At 47.0% G+C, this 19,993-nt stretch overlaps 1 protein-coding gene across 6 annotated transcripts in view; it reads right to left on the minus strand.

The window, feature by feature from the left end:
• Positions 1–19,993, minus strand: part of EPHA3 (EPH receptor A3) — a 324,780-nt gene that overhangs the window by 19,223 nt on the left and 285,564 nt on the right. For 3 of the 6 annotated variants that reach the window (XM_041767280.1, XM_041767273.1, XM_041767297.1), the window contains 3 exons: positions 5,094–5,243; positions 3,351–3,544; positions 964–1,059 (listed from right to left, as the gene is read on the minus strand). In XM_041767280.1, coding sequence (XP_041623214.1) covers positions 964–1,059; positions 3,351–3,544; positions 5,094–5,243 — 440 coding nt within the window. Of the gene's footprint in view, positions 1–963; positions 1,060–3,350; positions 3,545–5,093; positions 5,244–19,751; positions 19,962–19,993 lie in introns of those variants that run through there. The other 3 variants (XM_041767292.1, XM_041767286.1, XM_041767304.1) reach the window with 2 other exon arrangements.

The raw sequence follows: 19,993 nt of genomic DNA on the forward strand, positions 1-19,993 counted from the left end.
AGCTCGTCTCTGGCGCCCCATACTGGGCCAGCCCGAATTCCCTGCTCCTCTCTCGGCTGGAGGAGGTCCTGCGGGGACCAGCGAAGCCACCCCAGCTCCTCCCTAGGACCGTCTCCACCTGCAGCGTCCTCAGGCCTGGGCGGCGGAACTAGCCGAGACCCCAGGGGGCCCGACCCCGCGGGGCCCTAAGGACCTTCCAAGGTTCCTCTTTTCCTCGTGGACAGAGTCCATATTTCTAGGGACGCCGTTAGGTCACCCGTCATCCATTCAATCTATCTGGTTCCCTCCTCACACTTGCCTGTTTTGCTCTTATCCTATATTCCAGCAGAATTGTACGATGCAATACATTTTGGAAATATCCTAAGTTTTCGTGCCTCTTGCTCCTCTGCACCACGTTCCCCTCGCTGGTGCGGCCTTATCTGCCACCGGGATGTCATCCCCCCTGCAGCTAATCACCGTGCAGCCTAGCGTGGTGCCTGGCGCCAGGTGGCTGCTACCTACGCACCCGTGGCTTCATGGTGACCTTCAGCTAAATTTCCAATGCAGCATGTCTCCTCCAATTACTCTGCTTTTAGGAAAATAAATCAATTATCAGAAGACAACATGAAATTTAATGTAACTCCGCCATCTTCTCGCCACCTCCCGTGACATCTGGGTGGGTTTCCAGCTGGCACACCCTGACCAGCTGCTTAGAGACCGTCCCACCTCCAGCGGTGATGCCACCAGGCCACGCTTAGCGGCAGGCTCTGGGAATGACTGTCAGGGATCATGGATCGTGGACTCCAAGGAAGGTGGAGAAGTGTGGTGATGCACCGTGGAAGGTGTCCATGGCCCCGTGTGGGGTAGATCCCGCCCTAGAGCCAACTGGACTCATGCAGACTCTGAGAACACCATCCCCCTGGGAATGACACGATAATGTGACTCTTGCTAATGGGCATTGCAGGCGAGATTCAGCATGCTCACCCGGTGGCTCCTTTGGAACCTTGGATCATGGGGGTTGCCCACGAGCTCCGGCAGGGTCGGTCTGCGAGCTGCTTACGGGACGTTTCTGGAGTTGAGCTGACAGGAAGAGAAATGTGAAATTTTGCACAGGGGAAAATTTTTAAGCTTTTAGTATCACAGCTGATGTCTGCGAAATCTATGTAATGAATAGAAAAAAAAACTAGAATGTTTTTTAAATTGTGTATCTATTGAAGTGGACATGTATTATTTTGGAAAACGTATGTGCTTGTGCTTCACAGACGCCAGCTCATGTACCAGCCAGGTGGTGGCCACCCAAGGCCAGGTGGAGTCACCTCTCAGAGGGTCAGACCGGGGCCTCCCGGGGAGAAGGCGCACAGAGAATGGGAGTCGCGCTGGCACCGGGCGAACAGGATGCTGTGCACCCTCAATGACGTGCCGGTCCCAGCTACCACAAGGTGTTGGAGGAGAAGGAGGGGGCACGGCCCCGGGATCCCACCAGGGGACCAGCCCGGGGCGCCTGTGTTCGCCTCTGAGGGCTCCAGGGCCACGAGTCCGGGGCGTTGCCCAATCGCTCCAAGGCGCCCTCCACTCGCTCCTCGCTCCCCAGCAGCTGCGTGACTGGAATCCTGTCACTTCCCTGCTTTCAGCGCTTTAATGGGGCCTCATGCGTATCAAAAAAAAAAAGAAAAAAAGAAAAAGGCCCAAGTCTTTACAGGGCCAGCGGGAGGGGGTGGGCAGAGAGGGGCCAGGAGAGGGAGGGGGAAGGGGGCAGGAGAGGGAGGGGGCAGGAGAGGGAGGGGGGCAGGAGAGGGAGGGAGGAGGAGTGGGGCAGGAGAGGGAGGGAGGAGGAGTGGGGCAGGAGAGGGAGGGAAGGGGGAAGGGGGCAGGAGAGGGAGGGAAGGGGGAAGGGGGCAGGAGAGGGAGGGGGGCAGGAGAGGGAGGGGGCAGGAGAGGGAGGGGGCAGGAGAGGGAGGGAGGAGGAGGGGGCAGGAGAGGGAGGGGGCGGGGGGCAGGAGAGGGAGGGAGGAGGAGGGGGCAGGAGAGGGAGGGAGGGGGATGGGGGCAGGAGAGGGAAGGAAGGGGGAAGGGGGCAGGAGAGGGGGGGAAGGGGTCGTGGGCACGGCCCCTCCTCCTCTCCTATCAGTAGGAGCCAAGGCAGGATGGGTGGGTGCAGGCTGTGGGCACCACTGGAACCCCATCTGCAGGCCGGTGCCTCGATGGCTTGGGTGGCCGGGGCACCGCTGGGAAAGTAGGCGGGAAGGGGACGAGCTCCATGGGTCATGAGCAAGGACGAAGCCATCGTCGTTCAAGCGGGAAAGCACATCTACTAAAGGGGAAGGAATATATTTTCTTGGGCAACTTGAGCTGGTCGCTAATGAATCCGTACTGGACGCAATCCACCCCGCTGCGTGTTTTAATGGCAGTAAGTAAACACGTCAACACAATTCCCAAGACTTTCATGTTTAAGTGAAAGATCTACAGCACCTCTTGGAAAAAAATATTTCCCTAAAATTACAAGTTTTGTGACAAAATACACAGAATTTATTCAAGTATCAAAAATATATGGACGCTTGGATGGCTCAGCGGTTGAGCGCCTGCCTTGGGCCCAGGGCGTGACCCCGGGGTCCCAGGATCAAGCCCCCCGAATCATGCTCCCCACAGGGGGCCTGCTTCTCCCTCTGCCTGGGCTCTGCCTCTGTGTCTCTCATGAATAAATAAAATCTTAAGAAAATACACGGTGGAAAGCCTGGGTCATGTGTCCCAGGCCAAGTGCTCCTCTTGGACCCTGCTAGCACCCCCTGCTAGCGCTGCGGGGCATCAGCCCCCCCCCTCCCCGCAGTGACCAGCCCTGGGCTGGGTTCAGCGGTGGGAGGACCTGCACCCCTGGGGCTCAGTACTCCAGGAGCCCTGTCAGTTGTGAAGTTTTATTCCAAATAACAAATGAATCGGGAATTCACCTGAATTCACCACCACTCCCGAGCATTTCTTTTTTGTTTTTCCCCTTAAATTTTTTTCTGTTTAAATAGTAGGGAGTGAAAAGAAGCTACGTGTCCAGGGCTCCTCCTCCTCACAGCCACAAACACCACCCTGAATGTAGACCCTCAGTCACCCTGGGAGTTAACAATTATCTGCAAATCACAACTAAACCACATAAGGATTTCTCTTGAAAGGCTTTGTTTTTGTGGTGTGTGTGTGTGTGTGTGTGTGTGTGTGTGTGTGTGTGTGTTTTAAGGAAGAAAAGAAAGACAGTTTTCTCCAGTTGTCAGGAATAGAAGTTCCAAAGAATGCAGTTAGGGAAGTGGGAGGAAAAAAAATAAATCAGCACACGGGCCATAGAAAATACATGGGTTTCAGAGTGAGTGCAGAATGCGGAATCTAAGTGTCACCTGGCGGCTGCGCTGGTGATGATCTTCAGGCTGCCTGGGTTCCGGATGAGCTTGTCCAGAATGCTGACAATCTGCTCAAACTTGGGTCTGTTGTTTCTGTCCTTCTGCCAGCAGTCCAGCATCAGCTGGTAGAGCGCAGCCGGGCAGTCCATGGGCGGGGGCAGCCGATAGCCTTCATCCACAGCTTTGATCACCTGTGCGAGAAGCAGTATCCCGGAGCTTAGGGACCGAGGCTCCTGTTATTGTCCATGGGAAGGACGATACTTAAACTGTGAATATTGGAAAGTTAAGTGGAAAAGTCGCTTTTTCAGTTACTTAAAAGGATGACGGCTTATCAGGTAAGTAAGAGATTGTTCATGCCGCCCAGAAATGTTGTGCAAAGAAGGTCGAGAGAGAGAGGGGAAGTGGATTTAGGAAAGAAGCATTGGTAAAGCTCCTTTTCACCTAAGAATCAGAGGACACAGTCTACCATATAGAAAATGCAGTGAGTTACAAAGAAATGATTATTTGGTAATACAGATTTGTGTGGAATACTGCTCATATGAGTGAATGCAGAAAATGTTAGTCTGTGGATTTTAGCTCTCTTTCATTCCGAGGGCACCTTCCTAACCATAGGAACTTCCTTGGGTAAGAATCCTACGCGCTGAACCGGGAAGTGACTATTAGTTCACGTGTACTTTTCAATCACATAAAACAGTGATTTTCAAGCTTACTGTGCAGCCAAATAACCTGCAGGATGTAATATATAGATCGCTCTCCTCTGATCGCCTAAGCCTGGAGGGAGGCCTGAGATTTTGTATTACTGCTAAGTCCCAGGCTCTGCTGAAGCTACTGGTCCAGAGACCACACTTTGAGATCCTCCGATACAGAGAAAATTTGGAACACAGAGACGTGAAGACATGAGTCTGATTTTCCCAGCACTGTTATAAATATAGCTTGACTGGACAAGCACAGAAAGGTTTTACATGCCGGTGCAGTAAGTGCAGCTTTACATGTAATGAGCAGCAAACGACTGAGAGCATCTCAGCGTTCCACCTTCGGGTCTCTGAGACCATGCTCAAGGCCTCTGGCTGAGCACACATGGAAGTCTCCCGAGTGCTGGTCCCATGTCAATAGTAACCTTTTGCTGAGCATTTGTAAAACATGACTCATAAAAACAAAAATCCTTTTCAAAAATCATATCACACTTACAATAGAAAATTAGAATTATTTTTCCATCCAGACACTTCACTTCGTGTGACTAAATTCTCGTACAAGTTTAATACATTAAGACAAACATACTAGAAACTGGTTGCTCTGTCTGACTTTGGGAAATACTACGTTTCAGTAAACAAAATGTTGGCCTCGATGCATGCAAATAAATCCACAGAGGGTGGCAGGCATGTAGCTTATTAATGTCACACAGAGACAACTTTGCCGTGGAAATACTTCAAACAGTCTCCCATATCTATGGGCTATCTTTTCAGTCATGTATTTCACTACATTCTTGCTACAAACATCTTCATTTTCTCTCATTTCCAAACCCCTGCTTAAGGGAAACACCGTAAACGTACGTAAACGTACGTAAAGCCGTAAGAGCAACTCAGTTAATATCCTTATAAGACTTGGCAACTGTTGCATTTCTTCTAAGTATTCTATTTCAGTGTCACAAACCGGGAGCCACCTGGTTTCATTATGCTCCACTTCCTTGCACAGCTTGATCTCTTAATCTGAACCCATAATTCACGGACGACAAATACTTACATCCTGATTGGACATCTCCCAGTACGGCCTCTCTCCATAGGACATCACCTCCCAGAGAACAATCCCGTAGCTCCACACGTCGCTGGCTGACGTGAACTTGCGGTAAGCAATAGCTTCTGGGGATGTCCACCGGATTGGGATCTTCCCTCCCTTTAAACATAAAATCACGTACACGTATGATCAATGCACAGAACACATACATGGTCGTACGGAATCTTTGCTGCATGTGTCAGGCTACTTCTCTTCTGAAATGGGATATGGGTTTAGGCTGAAATACCTTGATTATTTTATTTAATACCAACCACAGTAAGCGGCATGCCATGCACTGAGGGTTTGCTTCCAATCAGTCTGATGAAGGGACAACAGGGATCCCTGGGTGGCGCAGCGGTTTGGCGCCTGCCTTTAGCCCAGGGCGCGATCCTGGAGACCCGGGATCGAATCCCACATCAGGCTCCCGGTGCATGGAGCCTGCTTCTCCCTCTGCCTGTGTCTCTCCCTCTCTCTCTCTCTCTGTGACTATCATAAATAAATAAATAAAAAAAAAAAAAAAAATGAAGGGACAACATTTTACAATTGTTTAGACACTGCTGGTTTATATCATCTAAGTCATGTTAATTACTCATCTACCAAAGTAGATGTGCTACAGGGTGTAGTGGGATTGAACGAGGTATCCTGAGTCAACATTTATCCATGTGACATAGATTTATGCTTGGCCAAGCCATGTTAGTTCAAAAGGCCAGTTAATATTTATAAAGAACTTATACCAAAAAAAAAAAAAAAAACCCCACAAAAAACAAAAAACAAACCCTTATAGCAGTCCTTGACACCTAAGTTCTCATCGGTGTTTGTTAGCTAAGTAAATTCAAAGTAAGGTCATACCTCTAAAAAGCTCTCCTCAACACATAGTCAATCACGTAGGTTAGCATACCAGGGCTTCCCCGCATCACTAATCCCTGGGGTCCCTTCCATGCTACTAGGCACCATGCGGCCTCAACAGATCCATTAACTACATTCCCAGGACTTACAGTCTGGAGGAGAATATTGCTTCTCTGAGTTATGAGAGATATAAAGGTAGAGCTCCCAGGGAACTTGCTCTCGGTTTAATAAATACATTTAATAAAAGTGTGTCGAGTAGCAACCATATGGGAAGTATTAGGCTAGTCACTCCGGGCGACACAAACATAAATAACAGCAAGCCCGCGTGGTGGCAAAATCTCCGGCAAACGGGGATGGCATTAGCTGTTCTGAATCATGGAAGGCCAGAGAAGCGCCTGGTCCTTAGCTGCCCACACCTGGCCCCGTGGGCGAGTCAGGTGGGGCGTCGTCACACGTTCAGCTGCGGTCCCGCGGGGTCCCCGCTCCGCGCGCCCCCTTCCCTCCACCTGCGGTCCCGCCGAGTCCCCGCTCCGCGCGCCCCCTTCCCTCCACCTGCGGGGGCAGGCTCGGGGTCCCCGCTCCGCGCGCCCCCTTCCCTCCACCTGCGGTCCCGCCGGGTCCCCGCTCCGCGCGCCCCCTTCCCTCCACCTGCGGGGGCAGGCTCGGGGTGCAGCGCGGGCTGCGGCGCTCGCCCGGGAGGCTGCGGGGTGGCCTGCGGGTCCAGCCTGGGAGGCCGCACGCGTTTGTGACGGAAGGAGAAAAGGGCGGAATATTCCAAAGGCTCCGGCGCCGGCGCCGAACCCTGAGGCGCGTGTGGCGCTTCCCCGGCTCGGGCGATGCGGGGCGGGGGCTCGGCTTTGGGAGGGCGCTTCCTGCAGCTCGGCCGCTGCGTGCACAGGTGGGCCGTGGGCGCGAGGCAGCTGGGGGGGCTAGCGCACCCCACGGAAGCAGACGCTTTTGAAGAAGTTTCCAGGATCTCTACGCAGAGAGAATGTCGGAGAAGGTGCTGGAAAGGGACGGGGAGGGATCCCCGGTGGCGCAGCGGTTTAGCGCCGCCTTCGGCTCAGGGCGTGATCCTGGAGACCCGGGATCGAGTCCCACGTCGGGCTCCCGGTGCATGGAGCCTGCTTCTCCCTCTGCCCGTGTCTCTGCCTCTCTCTCTCTCTCTCTCTGTGTGTGTGTGTCTCTCATGAATAAATAAACAAAATCTTGAAAGAAAGAAAGAAAGAAAGAAAGAAAGAAAGAAAGAAAGAAAGAAAAGCACGGGGAGGTGGAGCGGGGATTTAACCATCGGTAAACTGAGGCAGCTTCAGCCTGCGGAAGACGGCGGTCCCCGGTCCCCTCGATGCGTCCCGGGGCGCGGCAGGTGGGCTCACCCCAGGTTTGCAGGGCCCCCGGCCTGCTGACAGCGCCCCCGACAGACCGCTAGCTCTCGGGGCCGGCGCCGCGGGCCTGCAGACTGGGGACGAGCGAGGGCCAGGGGGTCATGAGACCTCCGGAGGTCAGTACAATTTTTAAACATAAACATGAATTTCGCGTGGCTAAGACTTGCGCTGACTGACAATCCTTGGTAGGTTAACCTGCGAGGTGAGCCTGTCTCTAGGGGTCCACGCCACAGACGCCTCCCGGCCGCTCTCCTTCCAGCCAGGGAAGGACATAAAACATAAAACAGAATCAGAACATCAATACTAAACAGACCGTGTTTAAAATTTAGAGCACTGGGGAAAGACTTACAATTTTGAGCGTAGGATCAAGAGCAAATGAGAGTAAAGTTTTAACAGGAGTAAAAGTCATACACTCATGGGTTCCCTGTACTAAAGTAGTACAGCGCTACTGACATTTTAGATACAAGTCCTTAAGGGCTCAGTTCAGTTCTGAAGTACAGGTGAAAGAAGAATCCATACATTTTGATAGAATCCTACTTCACAGTAAGGCTGTCTGTCTTCAAGTTAAGCATCTGTAGATCGGATACTATCAAAATAAAATAAAATGAGTCTATAAATGTCTGAGTCACTAAATTTCCTACAAATCATCCATCATAGAATTTATTTATACTTTTACTGCTGATTGATCACAAAAATTCCCCTTTTCCCCCTACTCGCTACCCTAATAAAATCTGAGCTGGTAGTGTGTGACTTTTTTCTTTTTTCAGGTCCAGAAATTACTTTCCCAGGTATATATGTGGGAGGCATTCTGAAATTTTAGATGCTTTTCAAAGAACTGCCAGACACATCCTTCAGTGAGCAACCCAAAGACTTGGTTTTGATAGGACAATAACGAGTCATCATTTGGCACCCTTGGTTCCCGCGGCGGTAAGACTACTTAAGTACACCTGTTCTAAATGAGCTAAACTTTGAAATCCGCTGACGATCTAAGATGTGCTTGGAAAAATGCTAGTGGGCACTGAGGGTCCTCGAAAGCACAGCCAGTTAGTATAAAGATGATTTATGAAGATGTATTAGTCACAACACACAAAAGCATTGTAAAGTGAACACATTTACCTACGCTGGTCTCTGTATCCACATGCAAGCTCTCCACATATTTACATATTTGAGAAACGTCCCCAGTTGCGTGAAGCGAGCTCAGAATGGAATTAGTCTAAAACCTCGATTGCAGAGGGACATCCAGGACAGAACCAACCGTTGATGCGTCTTTCCCTACTTAAGATGCCAAGCCTTGGCCCGGCTGCCCTCCGCGCTGCGTAGTCCAGTGATTGGGCCTGTGGAGGACTTTATCATCACTTGCTCCATCTCCGTCTGAAGTGTAGCAGAAAGCGAGAGAGTCTTGGTTTCTGGTTCAATTCTAGCAGAATGTTTAATTTTGCCAAGTTCCTTGACTTCTCTGTGTGTGGCTAGCTCGTCCTTCGTAAACTGGGGATCTTTTTTTTTTTTAAGATTTTTTATTTATTTATTCATGGCAGAGAGAGAGAGAGAGAGGCAGAGGGAGAGGGAGACGGAGAGGGAGAGAAGCAGGCTCCATGCAGGGAGCCTGACGTGGGACTTGATCCCAGGTCTCCAGGATCACACCCCAGGCCGAAGGCGGCGCCAAACCGCTAAGCCACCGGGGCTGCCCTAAACTGGGGATCTTGGGGAGTATCTTGAACAGCTGTGCTGATCCATGAGCCTGAGCTCCCTCAACTCTCAAATGTCTGCCTTAAACCTACAGGCATAGCAAGGATGCAGGCATTCATAATATTGATTATTTTGGAAAAGATAATCCTAAATTTGGATCTACTGATCTATTGGTTGTCATACCTGGATTTACTCCTATAGAATTCTTACAGAAAATTTAAAAGAGAAGAATAAAACGACACATGCAAAGATACTAAGGATTCTCCGGGCAGAGACATTACATAATGGCTATCCTCAAATCCAGGATTAGGTGAAGTAGTCCAAGACCTTGTTCACTTTGTCCGGAAATAGCAGTTGGAGTAAACCTAGTCTTAAAAGATCTTGCAATTCAGTTCTCTAAGCTTAATGAATTTAGACAGTTCAAACGAGACATTTGGCTAAAAGCCTGAATTTTTCAGGCCCTCAACTACAGCCAGCTCTTTCACCATGGGCTACAGGGCTTCAGGTCTTGATTTCTAAAGAAAAAGGAGTATAATTGCCAAACTCTCTGGACATGAATGCATAATATCTCATATCTGCCCCAATTTTTTCTCTAATTATATATACAATCTCTCCCCGTAGATTTAGTAAATGCTGTGCTGATCCATGGTTCACACTGTCTGCCCTGTCAGATCTCGCTCTCAGAGGGACAAAGGATGCTAGAGAGTTTATCTTAGTAAAATCCTGGATAATTGAGTGTTTAACCTGGAGGCAAATACTGGCTTCTCAACAGTGGAACTACGGAGATGAATCATCCGACTCATTCGACTCGAGGATTTAGCCTCTATCTCACGTCAGGGACCAACCTTCATTCACAATGAGGTGAGGGGGGGAAGCCCCCGGGGAAGCATCTGTTCTTCTCCCCACTTGCGGAGATATAAAAGCCATTGAGAGGATGACCCTGGCAGGTGCTGCCTGCCTCAAGACACCAGGACAGATGATCTCCTAGGTAGCAAGAGCCTAAACTTTCGAGGCATTTCGACATTATGTGAAATGCGTAAGAATTTCTTAAAATACAGCAAAATCTTCAGCTTGCATTCTAAGTTTCTCTATGGCTATCCAGGTAATGCAAATAAATGGCTTTTTGGTTACTTTCTGCTAGGGTCAAATTAGGTCATCTGATGTACAATGTCTATCTTCAACAAAAACAGTGTGAAACATTAACAGCTAAGGCTAAAGATATTTCAGAGTTCAGTGAGGTTTAAAATGTTAAATTTTTCTGTTTTATATATACTCAACCCTCATTTTTTTAGACGATTAAAGAAATTCATTTGAAAGTGTGTGTTTTTAGCACTTGAATAGTTTTCCAAAGAAGCAACATCAAAGTAAATATGTCAGAAAGATCTATTTGGTGTAGTGGGAATACTGGATAACTGTGATCACAATATTAGAAGTGGAAATATCTAGTAAGTAACCAAAAAAGTACAAAACGTGAGTGAGCTTGATTTGTTTAGTACTGGTGATTGTAAAATAAGGAAAGATGAAATGATATGTTGAGAATGTCAAAAATCTAAAAAGATAATATTGAATACATGTCACGGCAATGGTTCCCTTATAGGTTCATGTTTTGTAACAGCTTGAATTCTGGGGCAATTCCAGAGCAGGAGTCAACAAACAAAAGAGGGAAGAAGTCACAGCACATTTGAATCATGACGTGCAGAATCATGGTTGAAGAGGGTGATGGGACAAAAGTGAGTCACAGCATTAGCCATCGCAGACATCTGTCCATTTAGGATGTCAAGACTGCTGCACTTGCCGAGGAACCTGGGACAGGACAATGGCTTCAAGCAATGCTTCGGGCAATGTGTCATCATGTATTTGAAAATGTGGGAATAAAAAAAAAAAAGAAAGAAAGAAAATGTGGGATATCCACAGCGAACTGGCACTAATACCAGCAAGTGATTTTTACTACACTCCAGGCTCACCAATACGGGAGACTAGACCCGTCACTATGAGCCTGGTGTTTAGTCGGAGTTAGATCATGAATCTTACTTCTTAATGTGCCTTCTTGCAAAGTAAGCCTGTTGGAATCAGAACAATGATTACAATTAATTTGTTAAATTGAAAAGAGTTAAAGCAAAATAAATCTTGTTTGGTTAACCATGATATTTATGTGTTCCTTCACTGTCCCAACTCGTGGTTCTAATGACATTTTATCAGGGAACTCCCTTAATCTTCCTAAACTAAAATAACACCCTCCCCCACGCCCCACATTTTCCGTCCTACTTCCCTGCCTTGCTACCTCTTCCTTGTCTATTTATTACCTGAATCCCACCCTAGAATGTGAACTAACAAGCTCAGTGCTTTGTTTTATTTACTGCTGGGTCCTTTGGCCCAGGGCCGTGCCTGCTATACCACAGGCACTCAATATTGAATGAATGAGTGATGCGCTTTAGAGATAACTGTTCCTGCTGGAGACTCTACGTCATATTTCACACACCAGCTCCATACTACTATGTTCTACTCCAGAATTATGCTGTGGTTTTTTCCCACATAAATCTGGATAGATGATTTTCACGTGTTCAAATGTTTGTGGTCTCTCTTCCTGTCTCTTAATTGGGTGACAAGAAAGTATTAGCTCTTCATTAAGTTTTAATGAAACAAGTATTTTCTGATTTTGAATATATGTGAAGCTGCATAAGATTTATCTATCCTGATCCTAGAAGAGAAGGGAATAAATTCATGATTGACATTGTTTTGGTTCAAAGCTTAAAATACATCACTATATGAAAGCCATTGATTAGATGTTTATGTGTTACTTTTCTCATTTCTGTATAAGTGACACATGATACATATTACTTACCAAAATAATATAATTTTCTTTTTATAGCACACCAGTTCCTGGTATTTATAGTTTTTAGTCCTGGGCTACAGAATAAAGGCTCATGTTTTCTATTGTTTATGTCCTTAGAATGGAATTATCCTGACCAGGAGCATTTAACTACTTAGCCTTTTTTTTTTTTTTTTTTTTTTTACTACTTAGCTTTTAGCCACTTGTGTGAGCCACTTTTTCTGTTTGTTTGTTATCTTGCAAATTAAAATAGGTAAAAACAAAAACAAAAACAAACTGTAGTAGAATATTTCTGGCATTAGGTTGGCACATTTATAGAGAAAAAATCAAATAAATTATTATGTAAGATAAGATTTCTTTCTCCTTCATTTAACACACAAGGCCTGTGATAACTGTTTATTTGCTTTTATCTTCTAAAAATTAAATAGATGTTAATGGGCTATAGGGCAATGTAATGGAAGGGAGAAATTTCTTATCCAGTATAAAAATCCAGCTGTTAATGACTCAGTCTGCATCTTTAGGACAGAAATAAAAAGAAAAGAAAATTGAAAAATGAAGAGTATAACCAAAAACAAATCATCTGGCTTTCTCAAATTGCCCAAATCGGTTTATGTGGTAATTATATCCCTAAAATGAATTTGGGAGCTTGAGAATTGGGTTGACTTTGTATAATACAGCATATAAATTAGATAAAAGCCTATATTTTCTCTAACTTAATCCTGTTAAATAGTAAATTGAGCACCACCACGGTGGAATTCGGACCCCATTTATTTGAACATATGAATAAAAGAATGTTCAGATGCACAGATGCACGCATGCACATAAAAAACGCTAACCTAACCATTTGAAATGAAATTTCATAAGAAAAAGAGTAAAAATTAATTTAGTGATAAACAATTTTCACCAATAATTCCATGGTTCTGTTAAAATGAAATAAAGTAAATTGGTAATTCAGTGCAAAAAAAAAAAAAAAAAAGGCAACGTGCTGTAACTGTGCTCTGAATTCCTATGAAGGGAAATCAAAGAAAGGCAATTCACTTCTGTGTGTGTTTTTCTCAACAACAAAAAGTTTCTGCCGGTGGAAGGCCGCAGAGCGAAATGCTCCGACCCCAATCAAACCCGAGCCTCCGACGAAGGCAGCTTCGGGATGCGGCTGCTCTCGCGCTTTCCAGGCCTTTCCTCAAGCCCTGCTGCACCGTGCGATGCGGACGAAAATGTTTATTTGGTTTCAAGGCGCCCAGAAGGGCGGTTGTCGCGGGGCCCCCGGCCTGGGTGCCCCCCTCCGAGGCTGCGGCCGCCCTCGGGCCGCCCTCCCGCTCCCGACGCCCCCGCGGCCGCGGTCAGAGGCCCCGGCGGTGGCGGCGGGGCGCAGGGGGAGCGCGGGCTGAGCGGGCGCGGAGAGGGGCCGACGTCCCAGAGGGTCCCTCACGAAGAGGACAAGACGCGCAGAGTGTGCCTGGGGCCGCGGCGGCAAAGCTCGGGCTCCGCTCCCGTCGCGGGCGGTGGGCGCAGAGGGCGCGGCACGGCCTTCCCGCTCTCGTCCTTGCCGGCGGGCCCGGAGGCTCCCGAAGGGCCGCGGAGACGCCTGCAGGCCCCGCCGAGTGCCCCGCGCCGTCCCCGCGCCCGGCCTGAGGGCCGCAGCCTGCCCCGGGAGGCCGCCTGCTGCCCTGGGTCGTGGCCTGCTGCCCCGGGCCGTGGCCTGCTGCCCCGGGTCGCCGCCTGCTGCCCTGGGTCGTGGCCTGCTGCCCCGGGTCGCCGCCTGCTGCCCCGGGACGTGGCCTGCTGCCCTGGGTCGCCGCCTGCTGCCCCGGGACGCCGCCTGCTGCCCCGGGACGCCGCCTGCTGCCCTGGGTCGTGGCCTGCTGCCCCGGGACGTGGCCTGCTGCCCTGGGTCGTGGCCTGCTGCCCTGGGACGTGGCCTGCTGCCCTGGGTCGCCGCCTGCTGCCCCGGGTCGCCGCCTGCTGCCCCGGGACGCCGCCTGCTGCCCTGGGTCGTGGCCTACTGCCCCGGGTCGCCGCCTGCTGCCCCGGGACGTGGCCTGCTGCCCTGGGTCGCCGCCTGCTGCCCCGGGACGCCGCCTGCTGCCCCGGGACGCCGCCTGCTGCCCTGGGTCGTGGCCTGCTGCCCCGGGACGTGGCCTGCTGCCCTGGGTCGTGGCCTGCTGCCCTGGGACGTGGCCTGCTGCCCTGGGTCGCCGCCTGCTGCCCCGGGTCGCCGCCTGCTGCCCCGGGACGCCGCCTGCTGCCCTGGGTCGTGGCCTACTGCCCCGGGTCGCCGCCTGCTGCCCCGGGACGTGGCCTGCTGCCCTGGGTCGCCGCCTGCTGCCCAGGGACGCCGCCTGCTGCCCCGGGACGCCGCCTGCTGCCCTGGGTCGTGGCCTGCTGCCCCGGGACGTGGCCTGCTGCCCTGGGTCGTGGCCTGCTGCCCCGGGACGTGGCCTGCTGCCCTGGGTCGCCGCCTGCTGCCCCGGGACGCCGCCTGCTGCCCTGGGTCGTGGCCCGCTGCCCCGGGACGTGGCCTGCTGCCCCGGGAGGCCGCCCGCTGCCCCGGGCCGCGGCCTGCTGCCCTGGTCGTGGCCTGCTGCCCCGGGTCGTGGCCTGCTGCCCCGGGACGCGGCCTGCTGCCCCGGGTCGTGGCCTGCTGCCCCGGGAGGCCGCCTGCTGCCCCGGGACGCCGCCTGCTGCCCCGGGTCGCGGCCTGCTGCCCTGGGACGCTGCCTGCTGCCCTGGGACGCCGCCTGCTGCCTTGGGACGCCACTTGCTGACCTGGGACGCCGCCTGCTGCCTTGGGACGCTGTTTGCTCTGGGAGGCCGCCTGCTGCCCCGGGTCACTGCCTGCTGCCCTGGGACGCAGCCTGCTGCCTTGGGACGCAGCCTGCTGCCCTGGGACACCACCTGCTATCTCGGGTGCCAAGCACTAAGATTGGAGTCCCACTGACTCGCTGCGAGCCTGTCATGGTAACTGAAGGAACGTGACTAACTTTTTAAAGCAGATTCACCAGAATGTGTTTGTTTATCCAAAAAGAAAGCTGTGGCACAAGATCGTAAATAGTGAACTTGTTTTTCTGAAGTAATCGTAATTCCTAGGAGGCTTAATCAATAAGCTGAAAAATACTGATTTTGGTTGAAAAAAAAACTGCCAAATTTTATTATATAACAATGGACTGCTTTTCTTATTTATTAACCTTCAGCTTATTGAGACCTGAGATTTGATCTCAGGCATGTATGTTTCCCAAAATACTATATGCTAAAATAATTTCAAACAATGATACCCTTCACATTCTAGTTTTAAAGATGATTTCAAAAGAGGAATTCCCAAAACATTTTGTGAAGTAGCAATGTTCCTATAACAAGTACGAAACCCAAGAATTAGTATGGAAACACTCATTTAACTGTTTCAGTGTTGTTGTTGTTGTTGTTTTTTAAAGTAGCAGTCCTATTACTTTAAACCATACCTCATAGTTTAGGGTAAATTATGAAATTGTTGTACCAAACAAGGATTATTACAGGAGATTAAAGATTTCTAATTATTCTAGAAATGCAGGTGCAAATAACAGCTTCTCAGAAAGATGTTGGGATCCCCAAAGATATTTTGAGAAGTTCTGAAAAATAGAAGGATGAACATCGAATAATTCTAAACAGCTACTTATTGGCAGTTAATGAGCCATTTGGTTGGTATAGTTTTTAAGATTCTTCCGAAAGTAAAAAAAAATGCAAAAAGCCTGTCACACTTTTATCTCACAAATAAGAATGAGTAACTTTGACACAGCAACATCTTTTTCTATCTACTTGGGTCAAAAAATGGTCTTTGTAACCCTTGGGTCCTTGCAAAGTAACAATTAGTACAAATGAAGCTCTGAAAGTTTTTTTTTTTTTTAATTAATAATAACCTTTTAGAAACATGAAAAAAATAGCAGAAGTTGACATTGAAAAACTGCCCATCCTCTTGGCAGGTGTTTGGGGCAACAACCTTCTTTATATGTTGCTGCTAGATGTGAAATTCTAAGAAAACAACCAGCCAATCCATATATGAAAATCACACACATATCTGCACACAGTTTGACTCAGCCATTTTAATCCTAGAAAATTATCCTGAGCAAATAACCATGGCAAGACATTAACCATTTATTAGGATTACATCAGAGTATTATCAAGAATATCAAATCTTTGGAATTCACCTAAATAATAGTGTATTGGATAAATAAGGTATGTCTATGAATAAAGTGGAGTACTATAGGTTACTTAATGATACTGTAAAAAATTAATCATCTAGAAAATTCTGCATTTTATATTTTAAGTTAAAATATGCAGAGTACAAAACATTGAATTTGTATATGAAGAAAATACTGGATTGATAAGTGAATATCATTTTATATATCAATACATATAATATGATCCCATTTTGTAACCATATATTTAACTGGTAACTGTTTACATATGATAATGTATAGAAAAATATTTTGAATGGAAAAGAATAAAATGTTACAATTGGTTACCTTTGATAGTGTGATTAGTAATGATCTTTATATCTTTATTTTCTAAAATTGTCTGCCATGAAAAAAGAATTCTATAAAGAAATGCCTTTTTGAAGGAATTTGCCAATAAATATATGAAGAGCTAATCAAATGCATTTTGAACAAAATTAATACAAATCAAAACAATGAAGTACAATTTCTTAAAACTAATAAATACAAAATGATAATGTCTACTTTTATCAGGATATAGTTAAGCACACTTTTAAAATAGGCACAGAAAATTCACTTTTAGGATTATATCATAGGGAAATTATCAGAGTCATGCAAATATGAATGCAGGTGGATCATTTGCACATTTGTATAAAATATTCCACCTAACAACATATAGCATCCCTTCATGACAAAAGCCCTCTGCATAAAATAGAGCATATTTCAACATTATAAAAGCCTCATATGAAAAACTCGCAATCAACATCATACGTAATGGTGAAAAACTGAGAGCTTTCGTCCTAAGGTCAGGAGCTAGTGGAAAGGGTGTCATTCTCACCACTTTTAGTTAAACATAATATCTGTAGCCATTAGACAACATAAAGAAATACAAGGCATCCAAATAAGAAAGTAAACTCTCACTATTTGCAGATGGCATGGGTCTATGTAGAGAAAACCTGAAAGACTCCACCAAAAAACTACTAGACCTGAGAGATGAATTCAGTAATGTCACAGGACACAAAATCAATCTACAGAAGAAATCTCTTGCATTTCTACAAACCAGTAAGGAAGCAGCAGAAAGAGAAAGTAAGAAAACAATCCCATTTACCATTGCACCAAAGCCAATAAAATACCTAGGAATAAACTTAACCAGAGAGGTGAAAGACCTGTACTCTGAAAACTATAAAGTGCTGATAAAAGAAACGCAAGACAATGCAAAGATATGGAAAGATATTCCATGCTCGTGGGTCAGAGGAACAAATGTGGTTAAAATGTTCATACTACCCGAAGCAATCTACACATTCAGTGCAACCCCTATCAAAATACCAACATCATTTGGTATTTCTAGTTCACAAAACTAGAACAAACAATCCTAAAATTTGTATGAAACCACAAAAGACCCTGAATAGCTAAAGCAATCTTGAAAAAGCAAAACAAAACAAAAAACACAAAAAAAGCCCCCACAAAAAAACAAGGCTTCACAATTCTAGATGTCAAGTTATATTACAAAGCAATAATAATTAAAATGTCATGGTACTGGGATAGAAATAGACATACAGACCAAGGAATGGAACAGAAAACTCAGAAATAAACTTACAGTCATATGATCAATTAATCTTTGACAAAGGAGGAATGAATGCATAATAGGAAAATGGGTCTCTTCAACAAATGGTGTCGGGAAATCAAGCGTCATATGCAAAAGAATGATACTGAACAACTTTCTTTCACCATACACACACACAAAACCCTCAAAATGTATTAAAGACCTAAATATAAAACCTGGAATCATAAAAATCCTTGAAGGGAGCACAGTCAGTAATCTCTCTCAAATCAGCCTTAGCGACTTTTTTTTCCTCAATACGTTTCCTGAGACAAGAGAAATAAAAGTAAAAATAAACTGTTGGGACCACATTGAAATAAAACGTTTCTGCAGTGAAGGAAACCATCAAGAAAACTAAAAGGCAACCTACTGAACAGAAGATATTTGCATGTGACATATCCCATAAGGGGTTAGTGTTCAAAATATATATAATACAACTTAACACAAAATAACAAGTAAGCTAATTAAAAAAGGAAGAACACATGAACAGACATGTCTCCAAAGAAGACATCCAGATGCCAACAGACACATGAAAGGATGCTCAGCATCCCTCAGCATCAGGGAAACGCACATCATCACTGCAATGAGGGGGCGCCTGGGGGGGCTCAGTGGTTGAGCCTTTGCCTTCAGCTCTGGTCAGGACCCCGAGGTCCTGCAGTCAGGCTGCACCGGGCTCCCTGGTCAGCAGGCAGTCAGCTTCCCCCACTGTCTCCCCCAACTTGTGCTCTCCCCCTCCCCCCCAAAAAAAGGAAAAGAGAAAAAAAAAACCACAATGAGATACCACTCTACACGAGTCAGAATGGCTAAAATCAACAAGACAGGAAACAACAGATGTTGGTAAGGATGTGGGACTGCACTGTTGGTGGGAATGCAAAGCGGTACAGCCACTCTGGAAAATAGTGTGGAGGTTCCTCAAAAAGTTAAAAATAGAGCTGCTCCACGACCCAGTAATCTTACTGCTCAACAATTTACCTGAAAAATACAAAATAGCAAATAAAAGGGATCCATGCACCTCTATGTTTATTGCAGCATCATCTATCAAACTGCGGAAGCAGCCCAAGTGTCCACTGATAAATCAATGGAGCTAGGCAAAGTCATACACACACACACACGCACATGCATACACACATGCGCACATACATGCACATGCACAGACACGCACACACACGCATACATTGGAATATTATTCAGCCATAAAATTAATGAAATCTTGCCATTTGCAAAAACAGGGATAGAATCAGAGGGCACAATGTCACACAAAATAAATCATTCAGAGAAAGACAAGTACCATATGATCTCACTCCTACGTGGAATTTAAGAATCAAAACAAACAAGCAAAGGAAAAAAAAAGAGAGAGGAGACAAACCGAGAACCAGACTCTTAACTATAGAGAACACACTGATGGTCACCAGAGGGAGGGGTGTGGGGGGGTATTGAAGAGTATACTTACTTTGATGGAAAACATAGACTGATAAAAATTAGAGAAAAGCTAGATATAATAATTTTCTCATAATTAGGGGCTGTTTTAAAAGATGGTACATTCAGATAATAGAATGCATAAAAATGCTAAAAATGAAAATTTGAAGATTATTTATTGACAGTGAAATACATTCAACAGCTGTATTGCTAAGGGAAAACCAGGCTGTATGGTGACATTAGGAATAATCCTCTTCTAGTCATGCGCTCACCAAAGGTGTGTATGATAGGTACGTGGAAAAAATCTGGAAGAACTGAGTGGCAAAGTCATGAATGCTCTCTGTGGGTGGCAAAGTGATGGATGACTTTTCTCCTTTTATTGCTTTGTTTTGAAATTTTTATAACGTGAGCATGTGTTACCTAGGTAAACATGAATCTTAAAATGATTTAAAATTATATGTAGTTGGACAGAGGTATCCAATCTGTTTACTAAAGGTGGCTCAACCATGATGCAAAAATGGGTAAATATGAATACCCCAAGACTCCAGATATGCGGCAACCATGCTGCCTTTGTGAGGGAAACAATAAACCGATGTATGATGTTTAATTTTTTTTTTAGGATTTTATTTATTTATTCCTGAGAGACAGAGAGAGGCAGAGACACAGGCAGAGGGAGAAGCAGGCTCCCTGCCGGGAGCCCGATGCGGGACTCGATCCTGGCCCAGACCCTGGGATCCCGCCCTGGGCCGAAGGCAGGTGGACACCACCGAGCCCCCGGGGGCCCGACGTTTCAGAATCACAAGCATTACCTGCCTTGTAAGCAGCGACCATCTATTTTGCCCAGAAGTCAGGGAATTGCGTGGGTAAAGGACAAGTGTCCTTCAGGGGAACCTGGAACCGACATAGCAGGACACACCTGACTG

This window comes from Vulpes lagopus, chromosome 1, assembly GCF_018345385.1.
Source record: "Vulpes lagopus strain Blue_001 chromosome 1, ASM1834538v1, whole genome shotgun sequence".
Classification (NCBI taxonomy): Eukaryota; Metazoa; Chordata; class Mammalia; order Carnivora; family Canidae; genus Vulpes; species Vulpes lagopus.